This window comes from Phodopus roborovskii, unplaced genomic scaffold (assembly GCF_943737965.1).
Source record: "Phodopus roborovskii unplaced genomic scaffold, PHOROB, whole genome shotgun sequence".
NCBI lineage: Eukaryota > Metazoa > Chordata > Mammalia > Rodentia > Cricetidae > Phodopus > Phodopus roborovskii.
This window is the reverse complement of record NW_026126418.1, coordinates 44,328,004-44,345,101: the sequence shown is the minus strand read 5'-3', so window position 1 is coordinate 44,345,101 and position 17,098 is coordinate 44,328,004. Positions and strand designations below refer to the sequence as shown.

Genomic DNA, 17,098 nt, shown 5'->3' with positions numbered 1-17,098 from the left:
ACCAACTTGATCCTGTGATTTATATTTATTTTTTGGATGAGCACAGGGTCCCCTCGAGGTGCAACTGATCTTGAGAACAGAAATGCGGTGCAGATGGCAGTGTCGGGAACATGGCTTGCTTTCTCTAAGCCAGACTAGGCATTAGGTTTTAGAAATGACTTTTACTAATCCACATTCAATTCAGAGCACAGTTGTGCCGATGTTTGTGTTAATCAAGGTGGATTTGTGGCTGCAATTAATGGTCCGCTGAGGATTAGCAAATCACACCAGTTACAGAATAAATATTAAGCTAGTCGGCGAACTCTGTCTGGGTGAACAGAGACACGGTGGCATATCTCAGGAAAAGTCAGAGCTGCATTCTTGTTTGAAGTCCTGGGAGGAGCTGTGGAGAGGCTGGGGTGATGCCAATGTCTCTGCTTCTCCGTAGGTGGTGGCTTACCATTATTGCCAGGCTGACAACACTTACACGTGCCTGGTGCCCGAGTTTGTGCACAGTATTGCGGCTCTGCTGTGCCGGTCCCACCAGCTGGCTGCCTACAGAGACCTTCTGATCAAGGAGCCCCAACTGCAGAGCATGCTGAGCCTCCGCTCCTGCGTACAGGACCCCGTGGCTGCTTTCAAGAGGGGCATTCTGGAACCACTTACAAGCCTAAGAAACGGTACCTACCAGAAGCCTCAGGGCTGCTTCCCCACACGGGCTCAGAGAGGTGGTCAGCTTAGTCCCAGAGTGGCAGGGGGAGGCCATTTATGAGTCAGTACCCATCTGGTACCACCACAACCCTCCTCCGTGATACAGTTTCCGATGGAATGTCACTGGAGGCGTGTCGCTAAGGAAGCCGTGTAATGGAGGAAAGAGGAGACTTTGGCCCTACAAAAGTTTGGTCTGTGAAATGAGCCAAGAGTAGAGAGATAATGGGGCAAAGCCAAGAGGGCTCTTTAATGCCTGCAGTGCATGGATGTGAATGGCAGCAGAGTGGGACTTCCAAACGCCACCTTCCGCAGGATCCTCAATAAAGAGCAGTCACTTTTAGGAGTGGTGAGACGCCAGAACAAAACAGGAAACAGCTTTGGCTTCCCGAGGCAGAAACTGGGATGATAAATGTATAGGACAAGTAATGCTAATTACAAGTAGTCAGTAAGCTTTGATACGTAGACCTCTGCAGTTCTCTAGCTGCTGGAACACTGCGCTCATCCCATTTTCCTGTACTGCAATACCCGGCAGGGACTACCTGAACTTACTTCTTCATTGTCCCACCTCCATAGGCCTTCACATGTCGAGGAGGCACATTCTGGTGTCTATGTATGTGGCGCACACATTAATGACTAGTTAAAAACAATGGTGCCTGCTACTTACTGGTGATTGTTTACACACTCAGGCAGCAGGGGAACCAGTGGCTTGTTGGGAATCTTCCAGTATGTTCTCCTTCCTTCCGCCCGAACCCCTGCTTAGATGAATTGAAATCTAAATCTGATAACACTTCTAGGAATTTCCATTTGTTTTTTTTTTTTTTTTTTTCCCCTTTTTTTCCTCCCTTACCCCCGAATAGTCTCCATGTAGGAGTGTCAGTGACATTATTGGTCCTTAAGGTTTCTAACCTCTGCTCCCCTCCTTTTTGAGTTGCCCACCTACAAAGCATCTTATTCTGGAAGATGCTAGAAAGAGGGTCTGAAATGGCTGTGTCATACTTGCTCTGTGTTGCAAGCAGAAAGCTGTCACTACTGTGGGAAGAACCCCACCCTGGGTATCTGTAAAGCAGCGCTTTCTCCCCTTGGTGGTTTGGGTCAGATAGCCCTTGGTCCTCCTTCCCCGGAGTAAGTCCTCTGAGGATTCCAGGGGAGGGTCTGTATCTGTCTGTTCCAGGCTTGGGCTGTATGTGTCAGTTCTTCTGGCTGCAGGCCCATCAGGGGTGTTGGTGGCTTATGTGGGACTAACTGTTGCATGTATAGGATTGAGACTCTGCTAATGTCGGTAATGCAATGTGTTTCTGAAAAGAGCTTTGTAAGAATTGGCTCTCTTTTGGCTCAGTGCTCTGTTTCTCACTATAAACTTAATAGAAAATATGCTTCTTTGAAAACATGTCTTCTGCCATATGTAAACCTTTTTAGGTTTTGCTGACACTTTAAGCTGTGTGTTAAAAAGGCACCGGGTGGTGTCATGCTAAAGGAATGTATAATTTCTTAATTTGGGGAAATTATTTCATCTTTTAGAGCAGAAAATTCCAGAAGAGGACTACATCATTTTGATAGATGGCTTGAACGAAGCTGAATTTCATAAGCCTGATTACGGAGATACACTGTCTTCATTTATTACCAAAATTATTCCTAAATTCCCCACCTGGCTGAAGTTGATCGTGACTGTGAGAGCAAATTTTCAGGTGAGGAAAGATTTCTCCCCTCTCTTTCCAAGTCCTCAAGTGCACAGTGACAAGTGACCCCAGCCTAGTGTTACAGACATTTACCCATTGAATTGAAAACCTTGTCAGGACTTCAGAGATGTCCTGGGGATAAAGATTGTCCAGGGGTTAGCCAAATCAGCAGTGTGTTGTCCCAATCCTTCTGAAATGGCAGTGGCTAAGCCTGGCTTACTATAGTGGGGCGTGGTCTGGCTGAGGTCTCCGGCCAAGTGATCCTGCTGGACTTCAAAGCATTTTCCAGGGGTTTGTGGCAGCTCATTGTGAGTGTTTTGTTTTCTGTTGTAGAACTGGGTGATCATACTGATTTTCTTCCCCCCTCATTAAAACTGAAATTAAACCTAAATTTAAATGGCATGTTTAATTTTATGTACCTTTGAGCCATACATTTTCGGTCATGTTTTCCTCAGGATGCATAATTTGGCAGCTATGTTAGAACTTGGAGTCCTGTGTTCCTTTGCTGGCTGAGTGCAGAAGCTTGGTTAATGTCCATGCAAAATGCAAATAATTGTCCACTACCTTCCTCTTACAGTTACTGGATTAAAAAGGGTGTGGCCTTCATAAGTATTAGTGACAAGTTGAAATTTTTCTTCTTTCTGCTCTTGGGGTTCGGACTATGCTTATCTTTAAAATGAGGAAGCAGGAAAGTCAACAATACCATGCAGTCAGGATTCATCAAACAGTTCACTCGGGGGCTGGAGAACATGGGATTGGTGATTAAGAACTACTAGGCATACATGTGGAACACACACATGCAGATAAGACATAAAATAATTTTTTGAAAGAATATTTACTTAACATTCTTTAAAAATGAGAATATGCTACGCTGGAACAGGCAATGATTTTTGCTGTATATTATTCAGGGACACAGGCAGGGCAGGAAGTCTCATATTTCCCAGTGGGGTTACACAACCCTGGTATCTGATACAGAGAGGGCACCTCTTATCTTGGCATCTGGCTGTGTTCTCAGATATGCAGTGTGGGTTTGTGTTTACCCTTATCGCTCAGCAATGGCTCTAAATTGGGTCACCCAACAGGGTCTCGCTGCCTCTCTATTGGTGTGGACTGCTTGCCGCTGTCTACGTGGGTCCCTCCTTCTGTTCATTTGGCTTAGAGTCCTCGATGAGGGCTTTGGGGAAAGCCTTTGCCGATCCTATCTAGCATCAGGATTTCTTTCACATAAGCTTTTTATCTGTACCTTATCCTATTACATGTTTTAATACGAAACAACGAGTCCCTGTAATCCATGAAAATCCTCCTTGAAAGAGAAAGAGTGAACCTGGTTAAAAGTGAAAAAGGAAACTCCATGAAAGTGACACTGTGGGGTTTTTTGTTTTCTCCCCAGGAAATCATCAGTGCGCTGCCATTCGTCAAGCTTTCCTTAGATGACTTTCCGGACAACAAAGACATTCACAGTGACCTGCACGCCTACGTCCAGCACAGGGTCCACAGCAGCCAGGACATCCTCAGCAACATCTCCCTGAATGGCAAGGCCGATGCTGCCCTCATCGGCAAAGTCAGCAGCCATCTGGTGCTGCGGAGCCTTGGTTCCTACTTGTACCTCAAGCTCACGCTGGACCTCTTCCAGCGGGGACACCTGGTCATCAAGAGCGCCAGCTACAAGGTGGTGCCCGTGTCTCTGTCTGAGCTCTATTTGCTGCAGTGCAACATGAAGTTCATGACCCAGTCAGCCTTCGACAGAGCCCTTCCCATTTTAAACGTGGCCCTCGCGTCGCTCCATCCCATGACGGATGAGCAGATATTTCAGGCTATCAATGCTGGCCACATCCAGGGCGAGCAGGGCTGGGAGGACTTTCAGCAGCGCATGGAGGCCCTCTCCTGCTTCCTCATTAAGAGGAGAGACCAAACGCGCATGTTCTGTCACCCATCCTTCAGAGAGTGGCTGGTGTGGAGAGCTGATGGGGAAAGCACAGCCTTCCTGTGTGAGCCCAGGTACAGGATGTGCATCCATTGGTGCTCAGAGGGACTTGAGTACCAAGTTCTATATTTGCTGTTTGGGCCCCCATTTTGGTCATTAGAGAGAGAAAAAGAAAGTTTCCATACCTTTTACAAACGCTTCCTTCCTTTGTCTGCTGGAACTACGGGGTTTCCAGTGTATTTGGGTAGAAGGGAAGCCGAATGGTACCAGGGTGATGTTTCCTAGCTGCTAATTATTTCACTGATGTGACTCCTCCCACTGTCATAGCAGGTCATACGTGGGAAATATGTCTCTGTTTTAGGGAATATCGAGCTTCTGTGGAATGTTTACTCGTGGCCAGAGTCTCTCTTAGTTCCTTCTCCACCCACCACTGTCTGACCACTCTTGGCCATCTAACACCTGCACTGTTTTCTCTCTAATAATTAGACAAGCTTTATGCTTACATCAACCTTGCTTGCCTTTTGGGCTTTTGAGGTCTTCCTCAGGATGGTCCTTGTTCATCCTAAAGGTTTGCAGTATTTCCTATTTTCTTCTAGCCCATAGTTCTTAGTCTTACAGTTAAGTCTGTATTTTTGAGCGGTGCTTTAAAGTAGTGAGAGACATGTTCAATTTTACTCTTCTGGTTAGCTGGAAAGAAAGAGTTCTTCCTTTGTTGAAAATCAGTCAGGTGTAAGAAGGGGAATTTTCTGCCAGAGTCTCCTTGGTACTTCAGAGGTCAGTGTGCTTTATGCTGTTACCATGCTGTTTGGATAACTAGAGCTTTGTAGTAAATTTTGAAGTCAAGGGCTGTCATGCCTTCTGCTTTACTCTTTTTGTTCATGTATTTTCTGTTTTTACTTCCCATTTGTGCAAGGATACCTCACAGATTGTACTGAACATTTCTCAAAGGAAATGTACAACTTTTGGCAGATCTTGTGTGATGGTTAGAAATGTTGGTAGTTCAAGATTTGAACATCACTGTTGAAAAGCTGTCATGTGACTTGGTGAGGGAGCTCAACATGGAGAGAGAAAAGCTCTCTGGGCTTCTGGAAGTGGAGGAGAATTACAGGGAAGGAGGTTAGAAATACCAACAGAGGTGAAGGGAAATGAGGATTTGGGGGAGGGCATTAGACAGTCCTGCATCCTAGGAGACCCCTGCTGCTGGGTTGTAAGGAGGCACAGAGACAGGAGGGGAAGTTGAGTAGTTTGGATTCAGTAACAGAAGAAACGGGAGTCTTGTTGGGAACATGTCAAGACAGTGTAATCCACAGGGAAGGGGGACTGGAAACGCAAAGGTAGGAAAGTAGGATTGTTTCATTGTGGCTACTTCCTGCTTTCTCCCACAGCATCTCTTCCTTGCAGTGGTTCTCTGGCTGAATTTCATGATGGTTATAATGTATCTCCAGTTGCTGAGAGCCCCTGGAGGGAGGTACCCAGTGCTGTTCTCCCACAAGCCCAAGCTCTTGAGTCAGGTAGACTTCCCACACTATTACTAGCCATTTGATCTTGGGTAAATCACCCAACGTGTGTCAAGGCCACTTCCTCACATTGACAGGACATTATAGCACTAGGTGACTCACAAGGTCATGTGGGTGAAGGCAATAGCTCAGTTTGGTTTCTAGATCTAAAGTGGGGCCCCAGAGCATGGGCACACCGGGGAAGGCCAGTAACAGGATGACAGGTGGGAAGCCATGTGCTTTGCTGAGAGCCCTGGAAACCCTTGGGCTGGCCACTGAAGGCTGTACTTGTTGCCCACAGTGGAGCCATCTGTAGCTGTATAATTTACAAGTCTTGACATATATTAATTATAGAAAGTAATAGTTTCATTGTATGCATTTATATATATGAAGTTAACATTGTGATCATAAGCAGTGCCTCCTGCTACTCAACCTTACCCTCCCTTTACCCCTTCTGCCACCTTCACGCTATTCCAGAATCCATGTGTGACAGAAGACATAATACGTTTGTCCTTCTGAGCCAGGCTTGTTTCTGTTAACATGATGAGCTTCAGTTCCATCCACTTCCCTATAAATAACAGGATTTCATTCTCCTTTGTGGCTGGACAATACTCCACTGTACATATTATGCACCATGATTCTTCATTCATAAATTATCCAACACCTCATATAGGCTGATTCCATAAACACGATGGACAGGTATATCTACTGGATGCTGTTTTTGCTATTTTTGATTCCCAGAGTGGTTTTTTCTTTTTTTTAATACTCATTTGTTTGTTTGTTTATTGGTTTTTTTGAGGCAGTGTTACTAGAACTAGCTCTGTAGACCAGGCTGGCCTATGTCTGCTTCTGCGTCCTGAGTGCTGGAATTAAATAAAGGTGGGCACCACCACGACCTGGCTTGATTTCCACAAAGGAAAGATTGATTTTTAGAGGAACCCCCATGCTGCTTTGTATGCAACTTACATTCTCCTCAATTGTAAGGGTTCTCCTCTTGGCCAGCATTTATTGTTTTATTACTGTAGTTGCTTTGTTTGAGAAGGTCTTATGTGTCCTAGGTCAGTAGGCTTTGAACTTATTATAGACCAAGAATGACCTTGAACTCAGATTCCCCCTTAACCAGCTAAGTACCAGGATTACAGATGTGCACCATTCCACAACTTCTGCCTTGCTGGGGATTAAACTCAGGATTTCAGTCGTGCTAGGCAAGCATTACACCAAGCAAGCCTTACCAGCCATGTTTCATTGGTGTTAGCTATTCTGACTGACACTCTATTTTTTAGTTGAATTTCTGTAGTGGCTAAAAATTGACTTTTCCAAACTACTGGCCATTTATACTTTTGAGAAGCTCAGTTCACTTCATCTGAACATTTGTTGATTGCATTCCTTGTTCTTTTGCTGTGAGCGGTTTGGAATTCTTGATGTATTCTGGATGTTAATCCTCTTGATGAGCAGCTGGCCGAGAGCCCTACTGGAGGCTGTCTGTCCACACTGTGGATGATTTTCTCTGCTACACTGACTCTTCACACAGTCTGTTTGTCACTGCGTGCTGCTGTTTCCTGAGACATTGGACTCTTGATTCACAGAGTCTTTGCCTATGTCTATCTCATGAAGTCTTTTTCTTAATAATTTCAAATTTCCGATTTTACATTGGTCTCTGATTTGTTTTAATTAACTTTTATGCATGATCAGAGATGCACATATGGTTTCTTTCTTTCTTTCTTTCTTTTTTTTTTACATGTCGATGTTTTACCAACATTGTTTGTTAAAGAATCTGCCTTTTGTTTAGCATGTGTTTTTGGTACCTTGTGGAAAATCAGGTGGCTATAGCCACAAGTGTTTATTTCTGGGTCTCCTGGTCTGTTCTAGTGGTCCATGTTTTTATTCCAATGTCATCCTGGGTTTTGTTACTATGGTTCTCTAATATATTTTAAAATCAAATATCGTGCTTCCAGGATTGATCCTTTTACTCAGGATTGCAATTGGATTTTCCAGCTTTTCGTGCTTCCTTATGAATGTTAAAGATTACTTCTAGTTATGTCAAGAATGTCATTGGTGTTTTGATAGGTATTGCATTAACTGCACAGAACGCTTTCAATAATATAGCCATTTAAACAATGGCATATTGCCAATCTGTGAACCCAGAAGATCCTGGTTTCTAGTATCTCTGGTGGCCTTTGGTTTTCACTGCAGAGATCTTCCACCTCCTTACCGTGCATGGATTTCTTCCTTAGCAGTCTTGTTATCAGTGTAGAGAAACTGATTTTGTAGCCTGTTACAGACTGGGTGGACAAATGCCTTTAACCGCAGTACTGGGAGGCAGAGGCAGGTAGATCTGTGAGTTTGAAGTGTGTGGTTCCATCTAGTCTTCTAGGCTCCAATCCTTGGGAGCTAATGCTATGCGGGGCCTGCCTTTCTTCCCTTCCCCTTATAAGGCCTGGCCTGTCTTCTGCCAGTTATGCCCCAGAATGATGATGGGGGTGGGGTGGGGCTGAGGGCAGTGAGGATTATGTACCACCCCTCTTCACGTCCATCCGTCCAGTGAGCACTTCCTTGTGTATTTTTAATTAGGTGTCTTGCTAGGCATCATGATTTATAGCTGTGACTTAGTTAAGACCCTGGACGTCTTCAAATTTGTGTTTTTGAACAAAACTCCAGGGGATGGGGGAGTGATGGTGATGAGTGAGCGGGTAGTGTGGTCCTGGAGATCCAGGTGTTGGCTCACTCTGCAGAGATATGAAACCCCAGGAAAGGCCCTGCAAATGACTGCAGAATAAACATCACTCACTGCCTGGCAGCCTGAATGTTCTGTGTACTCATGGATGCCCCCAGATGACACTTCGGGGCCAGTGTGATGTCCTCACCCAAAGGCCTGTGGTGGGTGTGTGGTAGGATCTTTTGTCACGAGCCTTTGTATTTCGTGTCCTAGGAATGGACACGCTCTGCTGGCGTTCATGTTCTCCCGACAGGAAAGCAAGCTGAACCGCCAGCAGACCATGGAGCTTGGCCACCACATCCTGAAGGCACACATTTTCAAGGTGAGGGGTGCGTGAATGTTGTTGTTTGAAGATTTGGGGCAGGTTTGTGGGCCCTTCATTCATTACCTGTTGTGTTATTACTAATCAAAGAACTTGAGTTCCATGGCCTGTTTCATTTCTTACTGCCTGGGTTCTCTAACCCTGCTTGTTTGTCAAAATGAAGTTTGATGTGTACCTCTCCCCACTGGATTTCCTGTCCAGGTAGATGTGTCTAGAGCCTTTATCAGGTTTGAGGATTTTTTTTTTCCCCACTTGCAAAGTTCCAAGATTATACTGGTGAGAATACTCTAACAGGAGACACAACACTGAGATTGCCTCTTATTTGTAATGTCACCAGCCTTTCCTGGCCACTGCCTAGACGCCTTCCTTCATTATAGATCCTTTATCACTCAGCTATCCTGTGATTTCCTTCTGCAGAAGGAAATTTTCTCCTTATCTCTCTCCGGTGTACATATAGTTCACAGGGCCATGGCCTGTGATTTCTTGACCGTGAGCTGTGTTCACAGGCCAAGGAGTCCCTTTGTGTGAGACACTATCTCCAGCACACCTCTGACGGGCAGCCTTACTTTCAGACTGATGCTCAGTTGGGAGGTGGTGATCACAAGCGGCTGTCTTTGATTCTTTCCAGGGCCTCAGTAAGAAGACTGGAGTCTCCTCGAGCCTTCTGCAGGCCCTGTGGATCGGTTACAGCACGGAGGGGCTATCTGCTGCCCTGGCTTCTCTCAGGAATCTCTATACTCCCAACGTGAAGGTGAGCCACCTTCTGCAGGGCAGCCTGGCCTAGCCTCCTGTCCAGTCTTGCTAGCTGAGACTGCAGGGAGAGCAAGGGAGCTCCTGGTGATGTCTTCCCCGCAGTGGGAGATAGGGTAGACGAATGACTGTGTTAGCACATAGTGGCCATTGCAGAGAGGGTGTGGTCAGCAGGTAGTTCACAAAGGAAACCATGGCAACCCAGCTCTTCGTGGATCATATGAAATTAAGTATTGATGACACATAACGATGGGTCACAGAACACTACCTGCAGGTCCCAGGGACACATACACTTCTGGCAATGGAAAGAGAGTAGCTTGGCTGCACGCTGAGCCGAGAACGTCTTTGTGCTGTGGCCAATGGCTTTCCTGTCATGCCGTTCTTGCTGTAAATTTGCAGATAGATTTTTCTTCCCCATTTACAGATTGTATAACACAGTCTTAGAATCAAAACCACACCCTAGACCATGTCTAGTTAAGGCCACACCGAAGTGTCTAGCCCCAGGTCCTGACATGCCCTGCTACTCACACTGTTGGGGCTCTTTCTTAGCGGACCCAGTCTTCACTGTAAGTCACCACGAAGTGATAATTGTAACTGCTCCCTCATCGCAAGCCAAAGGAAGCCCAGCATGGTCATCAGTGAGAGAGGAAGCAAGGCCTGGCTCAGTTTTCAGGCATCTGGCATCCACTTCATCTCAAGAAAGGGGCTGCCTTGCCCCAGAGATGGAGATATGGGAAGGACTCCTGGCCCTTTAATACCTCTTCTTCCAGCCTCACTCACTGTACCCTCAGAATTCTTCCCTTAGCCATGGCTCTGGAGTCTGCACTATAGAACCTTCCCCATTGGTTAGAGGTGCTCTGCCTTCCTCCTGTCCCTGTTGAAGAGTGAGGTTATCACATGCCAAGGATTGTGGGTATTGGGGAGAATCTAGCAGTGGTAGGTAGATGACCCAGAGCCCTGCTGGCCAGTATAGGACCTTGGTGTGGAGCAGATTGTTTGTTGTCTCCGGGTGGTACAGATAGTGTTTACAATGATTAAAAACACTACCTGTGTCCCAGAGGCATCCCTGCCCCCCACTGTGGATCTTCGGCTTGGCTCACCCCACTGTGGGGGGCCTTCACACTGAAGTAGAACTGTGTTGCTGCAGCCTGTGCGTGTTCTCTCCCGCTAGGCGCCTAGCTCTCAGTGCTTTTGTGCAGACTGAGCCTTGCATGCAGGTTTGCATGAGTGGCTGGACAGGATTTCTATCATGCAGGAGAAGCAGTTCACACTGCTGTCCCTTGTCCCTGGTAATGCTTCCTTTCTAGACCGAGTTTCCCCAAATGTGACTGGCTCTAAATTTAGATGTCACATAAAGATAGCTGTGTTAGGAGTTTTTCCCGCTTAGATTTTGTAAAACTTCAAGTTTAGGTTACTGTAACGTTGGTCATCTTTCTGACTATAGCAGTATAACTTTGGCTTCTCCATAGAATTAATAAAGTATAAAAGAAGAAAAGAAGGAGTAAGCTGACAATATCTGTTGACACTACTTTAATAGATTTATGGGCATAGATGTTAACATACGTACGTACGTAGGCTGTAAGTGTGGAGAGGAATGAATGGGAAATGGTAAATTCCTGAGAGTGGATTTTCAAGACAGCACGGCTTGGCTCTTCACTCTATCAGCTTTGCTTTCAACATACTGGCAAGTTTGCTTTGTTCATTTTTACCTTTATTTGATAAAGCCCCCCATGTTAACCTACCTCTGTCCCATCCCCAGATTTATGTAACATAGCTCTAGAATCTTAAGTCCTTCCATTATCTTCTTGTTTTGTCTTTGTAAGTCTTTGATGAGAGGGAAAATGGTTTTCACAGAATATTGAACAAATTACAGTAATTTAAAATTATGCATGCAATTAAGGAACTGTTTTTAGAGAGTATTAACTGTTGTCATACAGGAATGAATGTCATTTTGAAAATAATTGCAGTTTGCCACTTTGGCAAATTAAAATGACTTGCTCTGAAATGACTGCTTGGTAATTTTGGAAGTGTGCTGCTGATTGCTAGCCCTGTGGCCTCTGTTACTGGGCCAGGATCAGGCCAGCCTGTCCCTGCATGGCCCACTGGGATCCTGCCCAGCTGGTTGTTTTGTTTGGAGGTTGTCATGTGGCTGGTACCAGCCCCCACATGTAGACATGGGAGCGTTTGGCTGCTGCTGATGTTTCGCTCAGCTGAAAGGAGAGAAGACCCAGAAAGAGGCAGGGACTGGGTGGGGGGGGGGGGAGAGAAGGACGGCTTCTGGGTGGGTTAAACTCTGTGTCACAATCTAGCAGGACACATAGTGGACCTGCCTCTGTCAGCCTCAGCTTGAGCTGGTTGGCACATCTCCAAGTCCCTATTGTCAGAGGTGCTGCACTACCCTTGTGTGTTTTCGTTAAGTTGCTAGGTGGTATTGCCACTTTCAAGTGTTAGCTAAAGAGAACTCCTGCGGATGGGCAAGACTGCATAGGATGAGTCATCTCGTCTCTTCCTGTGGGCCACATAATATCTGCTACAACCCTGCTCTGTGGCAGCAATTAGTTTTGTGTCCTGAGCTACCTTTGCCTTGCCCACTCCTGAATCCTCACCTCTGAAATGGAGGTAACAAAACACCACCTCCCCAGTGATCAGTAAGCTGGCAAGCGAAAGCTCTTGGGAAAGTGCCTGGCATGTTTTATGTGCCCAGGTGAGTTGTTTTTATTGCTGCTCCCTGTGGCTCTGGAAATTGTGACACCACCAGGGCTGCAGGCACCTGGGAACTTTGAGGTGCTGGCTGTGACTCATGTAAGGCCTTCCGCCCTGCTGCTTGGTGCTGTAGATAGTCTCCTGGGTACACACAAGGTGGGTGGGAGATGGGTCTCCAGGGACATCACTCAAGGGTGGCAATACAAGGGTAATGGTAACAGTAGCTGCTAATATTTATTTAGCACTTTTGAAATACTGAGTGTAGTGCTAAGTCTGTCTGTCTCTCCCCCCTCCCCCCTTGCTCCCTCCTCCCTCTCTCCCTGGGGGAAGGTGTTATTATTGCCATTCACTGTTAGGTTTGGGGTGCTAAAGGATGGAAGGTCACCTGATTCTCAGTCTGTCTGAGTGTATCTGCAGGAGCATGTGTCACCTGGTATGTGTACAGCCCTGCTTTCCAAGCCTGTTCTCTTGGGAGCTGGGTTGCCAGACTCTCTAGCCTAGGGTCTAGGTACTGGACATGTTGAAGCTCTGGGTGACCCCAGATGTGTCATATGGTTGAAAACTGGCAGGGTTTTAAGTGATAAAAAACCACAACAGTGCAACCAAAAAACCCAAAACCAAACAAACAAATAAACAAAAAGGAAAAGGAAGGAAGGAAGGAAGGAAGGAAGAAAAAGAAGGATGTTTCACCAAAGCAGATGAAGTATGGATTTCAAGCGTCAGCTAAAGGAAACACCTTTAACATTTCATACTTTGGGTTCTAACATGTTGATGCTGCCGTGGATCATGGTTTCCGCTCTGGTTGTATTAATCCCCTGTACATACAGTTTGTAAATATTCTATCCGCTACTCCATGGACATACCACTGAACTACCCAGAATTTCAATAGTCCCATCTCCATTCCCTATCTTTTAATGATCCCCACATGCCTCTAGTCAAATAGGTGACATGTCTCTGGGGTGTTCAACCTAATGGTGAGCCCTGAGGACCTGCCAGGGCTTGATATCGGGAGTGATGGATGCAGGTTGGAGGTATTGAAAACAACCAATTGAAGAAATGCATGGGTATCTTAATAGGTGTGAAAGGTCATCTTTTTTGTCTCATATTCTGGAGATTTGAAGGAGACTAGGATAGTTTTAGATTTGCATCTGTTCAATGATTTTAGTATGTGTAGATCAGAAACTTGCCCTGATGTCTTGCAGGTGTTGTGTGCAGTAGTCAGAGGACACAGCAGAGGACATGCTGTGGGTGTGCAGGTGTCCTGAGGACACGCAAGCATTTCTGTGCTTCTCTCTTCTTCTAGGAACATATTCTTGTCAAGAAAAGAGACTATTCATGTTTTCTTTTCGGCTTTTTCTCATTATTATGGCTCCATCCTTGATTATTATTATATTGTTAAAATGGCAAATTTTCTCTATTTAGTGGTGTGTCAGAGTTTAGCTCCTCTACTACTAACATCACTGTTAGCTGGAAAGCATTACATATGTACCACCCAGGGACTGGTGAGATGGCCCCAGGTTAAGAGCACTTGTTCCTCTGGGTTGGATTCCTAACACCTGTGTGATGGCTCATAACCATTTATAACTCTGCTTATAGGAGATCTGATGCCCTCTTCTGACTTCTGTGGGCACCAGGCATGCAGGCAAAGCATGCTTACACATAAAGTCAAAATAAATCTTTTAAAAATGTGTTGTATGGGAGATGAGGAAGGAGAGGGTACTGCCCACATTTAAAAAAAATTTAACATCTGCCAGGCAGTGGTGGCACATGCCTTTAATCCCAGCACTCAGGAGGCAGAGGCAGGTGGGTCTATAGAGGGAGTTCCATCCAGGACATACCCAGAGAAACATTGTCTCAAAAAACAAAAGAAAATAAAATTAGCATCTTAACCATTTTGAAGTCAGTGATTCACATTTACTGTTGTAAGTCTCTAGAACTTTCATGTAGTAGCCCTCTTTAGTCATTCAATATGTTTCCCCTCTGTCCGTGGCCTGGAAGCCACGCTCAGCCTGTGTCTGTGTTTGAATACTTTGGGTATGTCCTTAGTACCACATGGCCCTTGTCCTGTTGCTTATTTAGCATACTATATCACTCTCCACTGTAGCATATCTTAATTCCTTTTTAAGCCTGGATCTTTTCCACTGCTGGCAGGTGTATCTCTATCCTCCCTTCAGCTGGTGGACCTGAGGTTGTTTCCATGTCTCAGCCTCCATGAATGCTATTGATGGGAACTTGGGTGTACACATTTCTTCAGGAGTCTGCGGCCGCCTCACACTGCAGTTGGGTTTTTCATTACTGGGATGAACTTGGGCAGTTCCCACTAGTGAAGATACACATTATACATACACACACATGCTCATGGGCGTGCACATGCGCACACTCACACACACGTGCACGGTGTGCACATATTTGCTGCTGGTACATTTCACAACTGAGATCTGTTAGAATAAGGAGTTGTAGCTACTACCCTTCTTCCCAGATGTTGTTAAAACTAACGTATGTATTAGATATTAATTTTGTTGGTGGGGGTCCTTGCCCAACAGGTGAGCCGGCTCCTGATTTTGGGAGGGGCCAATGTGAACTACAGGACTGAAGTGTTAAACAATGCCCCGATCCTGTGCGTCCAGTCTCACCTTGGCCATGAGGAGGTTGTTACTCTGCTTCTGGAGTACGGCGCCTGCCTGGACGGGATGTCAGAGAATGGTATGAGTGCACTCTGCTACGCAGCTGCTGCAGGCCACATAAAGCTGGTGTGTCTGCTGACCAAGAAGGGGGCAAGGGTAAGTAGCAGCTTTCTAGCCATGGAGGGTAACAGTAGAGTAACTGAAGGGTGGGAAATACCTTCCTTTCACTACTGGGATTGTTGGCCCCTGGGCCAGGCTTGGAGGATTTCAGTGTTGTCCGTGAAGTGAATTAAGAGATGATAGAATCAGTGTAGGCATCTTAGTGGGAGCCCCAGGAGAGAGGCAGCCATGTGTGCCTAAGCTATTGGTCTGCTTGCTCTTGTATCAGGCAGATCTCTGGCCACTGAATTTATTTCAGAATCTAATATGGCACCACAATTGTTTGGAAGGTTTTTTTCAGAATTTTTTTTTTCCTGTGTGTGTGCGCGCGCGCATGTGCTAACATGCCATGTTACATGTGAGGAATTCAGAAAACTGCACTGGAGGGAGTTGGTTCTCTCCTTCTACTGTATGGGTTCTGGGAGTTAATCTTGGCAGGTGCCTTTCCCTGTTGAACCATCTTGCCAGCCCTGCTGGAAAGATTTTAAGTGTTTGCCTCACACCACCCCCAAACCCCCCTTTTTCCTATTTCATTTCATGACTGTTTTAAAACAATCCCATGAGTTTTCTGGTTCTTAGACGTCATATGCTTGAGCTGTGGGCACTGCCTGAAATTGTTTTTCCTTTTCCCACCTGTAGACCTTTGAGGCCTACATTTCTCATCTCTCCCAGGAACTGTGCCGTGACACTGGTGTGAGCCTTCACCCAGCCTTTTGCTATGACCATGTGATAACTCTCTGCTACTTGACACATCAGTGCATAGCTACGAGGCTCCTCGATGAAGTGAGATGGATGCTAAGCTCAGCATTAGCCCTCTGTAGCTTCCTATACGCACATACAAATTTCACAGGCAAATGAGCCTGTTGAGTAACAGTGGGAAAGCACTCTAATTGCCTGTTGCCTGTTTAGTCACATTAGGCTTATAGTAGGCACAGAAATGCTTGCTTTGTTTTGTTTGTTTGTTTGCTTTTCTTATAAGTCCAACAGTTGGGACATCTGAACCTCAGCTCCAGTTTTGGGGTGCATGCCTCACTGCCGCATAGCACATGCCCCAATTTCTGGATACCAGCTATGTCTTAGCTTTCTTCTGGGGCCAGTGGTGCCTCTTCTGTCACAGCTGAAACCGTGTGGGAAGAGGCTAGCTGTCGTGTTGGTGATGACGAAGCATGCCACTAGTTTTGCAGACATGTCAGAGCTGGGCCCTTTGCTTTTCTTCAGCCCTAGGACTCCCACACTCAGATGAGGCCTGCTGGGGTACCTGCCACCATCAGGCCACCATCACACATTTCTTCTGACTAGCTGGCATCTCCCAGCTTTGCGACTTTCCTCTGTAAGCAAGTGTGTCCCTGTTTGCTCCCTGCACATTCTCCTTTCTGTCCTCCTTCTTTTAGATCTGTGTTCTCTAGACCAAAGGCCTCAGGGCAGCCTGAAATTATTACTTCATCTAAGTACCCCATTGGGAAGCACAGAGCTTTGTCCAAGGGTTCAGTCTGTGAGTTCTATGTTGTTTGCTGAGAGATGTGTGCATGAGGAGGCTGTCTTCTGGTTACTAGTCCTCTAAGGCCTCCGTGAGTGTTCTTAACCTCAGTGAAGGGCTGGGCGCTGTCCAGAGTGACGGGAGGGGACAAGAAGCCTTCCTCTTTCTCAGCAGCATGAGTTTACTTATAGCCTTCAGGGCCGTCACTCACACTCTCAGGGTAGAGGAGATGCTCACCCTTGCCTTTACCCTGCTTCCACTCCCCAGGTGGACCACTTGGATAAGAAGGGTCAGTGTGCCCTCGTCCACAGCGCACTGCGGGGTCACAGTGACATCCTCCAGTACCTACTGAATTGTGAGTGGTCAGCAGGTCCTCCCCAGCCTGGCACGCTAAGGAAGACCCAAGCCCTTCAGCAGGCACTGACGGCAGCTGCCAGCATGGGCCACAGCTCGGTGAGTGGGGTTGTGGGGTTGCTTCCTGGGGTATGAGATGCCATAACCCAACATCATTTGTTTGGTCACGGCCTTCTAAGTGGAGAGCCGCTGCAACAAAAGGAAATA

The 17,098-nt window shown here is 46.2% G+C and overlaps 1 protein-coding gene across 3 annotated transcripts in view; it reads left to right on the top strand.

Moving 5' to 3' along the window:
* Window positions 1-17,098, top strand: part of Tanc1 (tetratricopeptide repeat, ankyrin repeat and coiled-coil containing 1) — a 181,822-nt gene that overhangs the window by 136,561 nt on the left and 28,163 nt on the right. For all 3 annotated transcript variants that reach the window (XM_051184637.1, XM_051184636.1, XM_051184635.1), the window contains 7 exons: window positions 428-659; window positions 2,209-2,375; window positions 3,757-4,364; window positions 8,716-8,824; window positions 9,453-9,575; window positions 14,821-15,057; window positions 16,805-16,990. In XM_051184637.1, coding sequence (XP_051040594.1) covers window positions 428-659; window positions 2,209-2,375; window positions 3,757-4,364; window positions 8,716-8,824; window positions 9,453-9,575; window positions 14,821-15,057; window positions 16,805-16,990 — 1,662 coding nt within the window. The remainder of the gene's footprint in view (window positions 1-427; window positions 660-2,208; window positions 2,376-3,756; window positions 4,365-8,715; window positions 8,825-9,452; window positions 9,576-14,820; window positions 15,058-16,804; window positions 16,991-17,098) is intronic.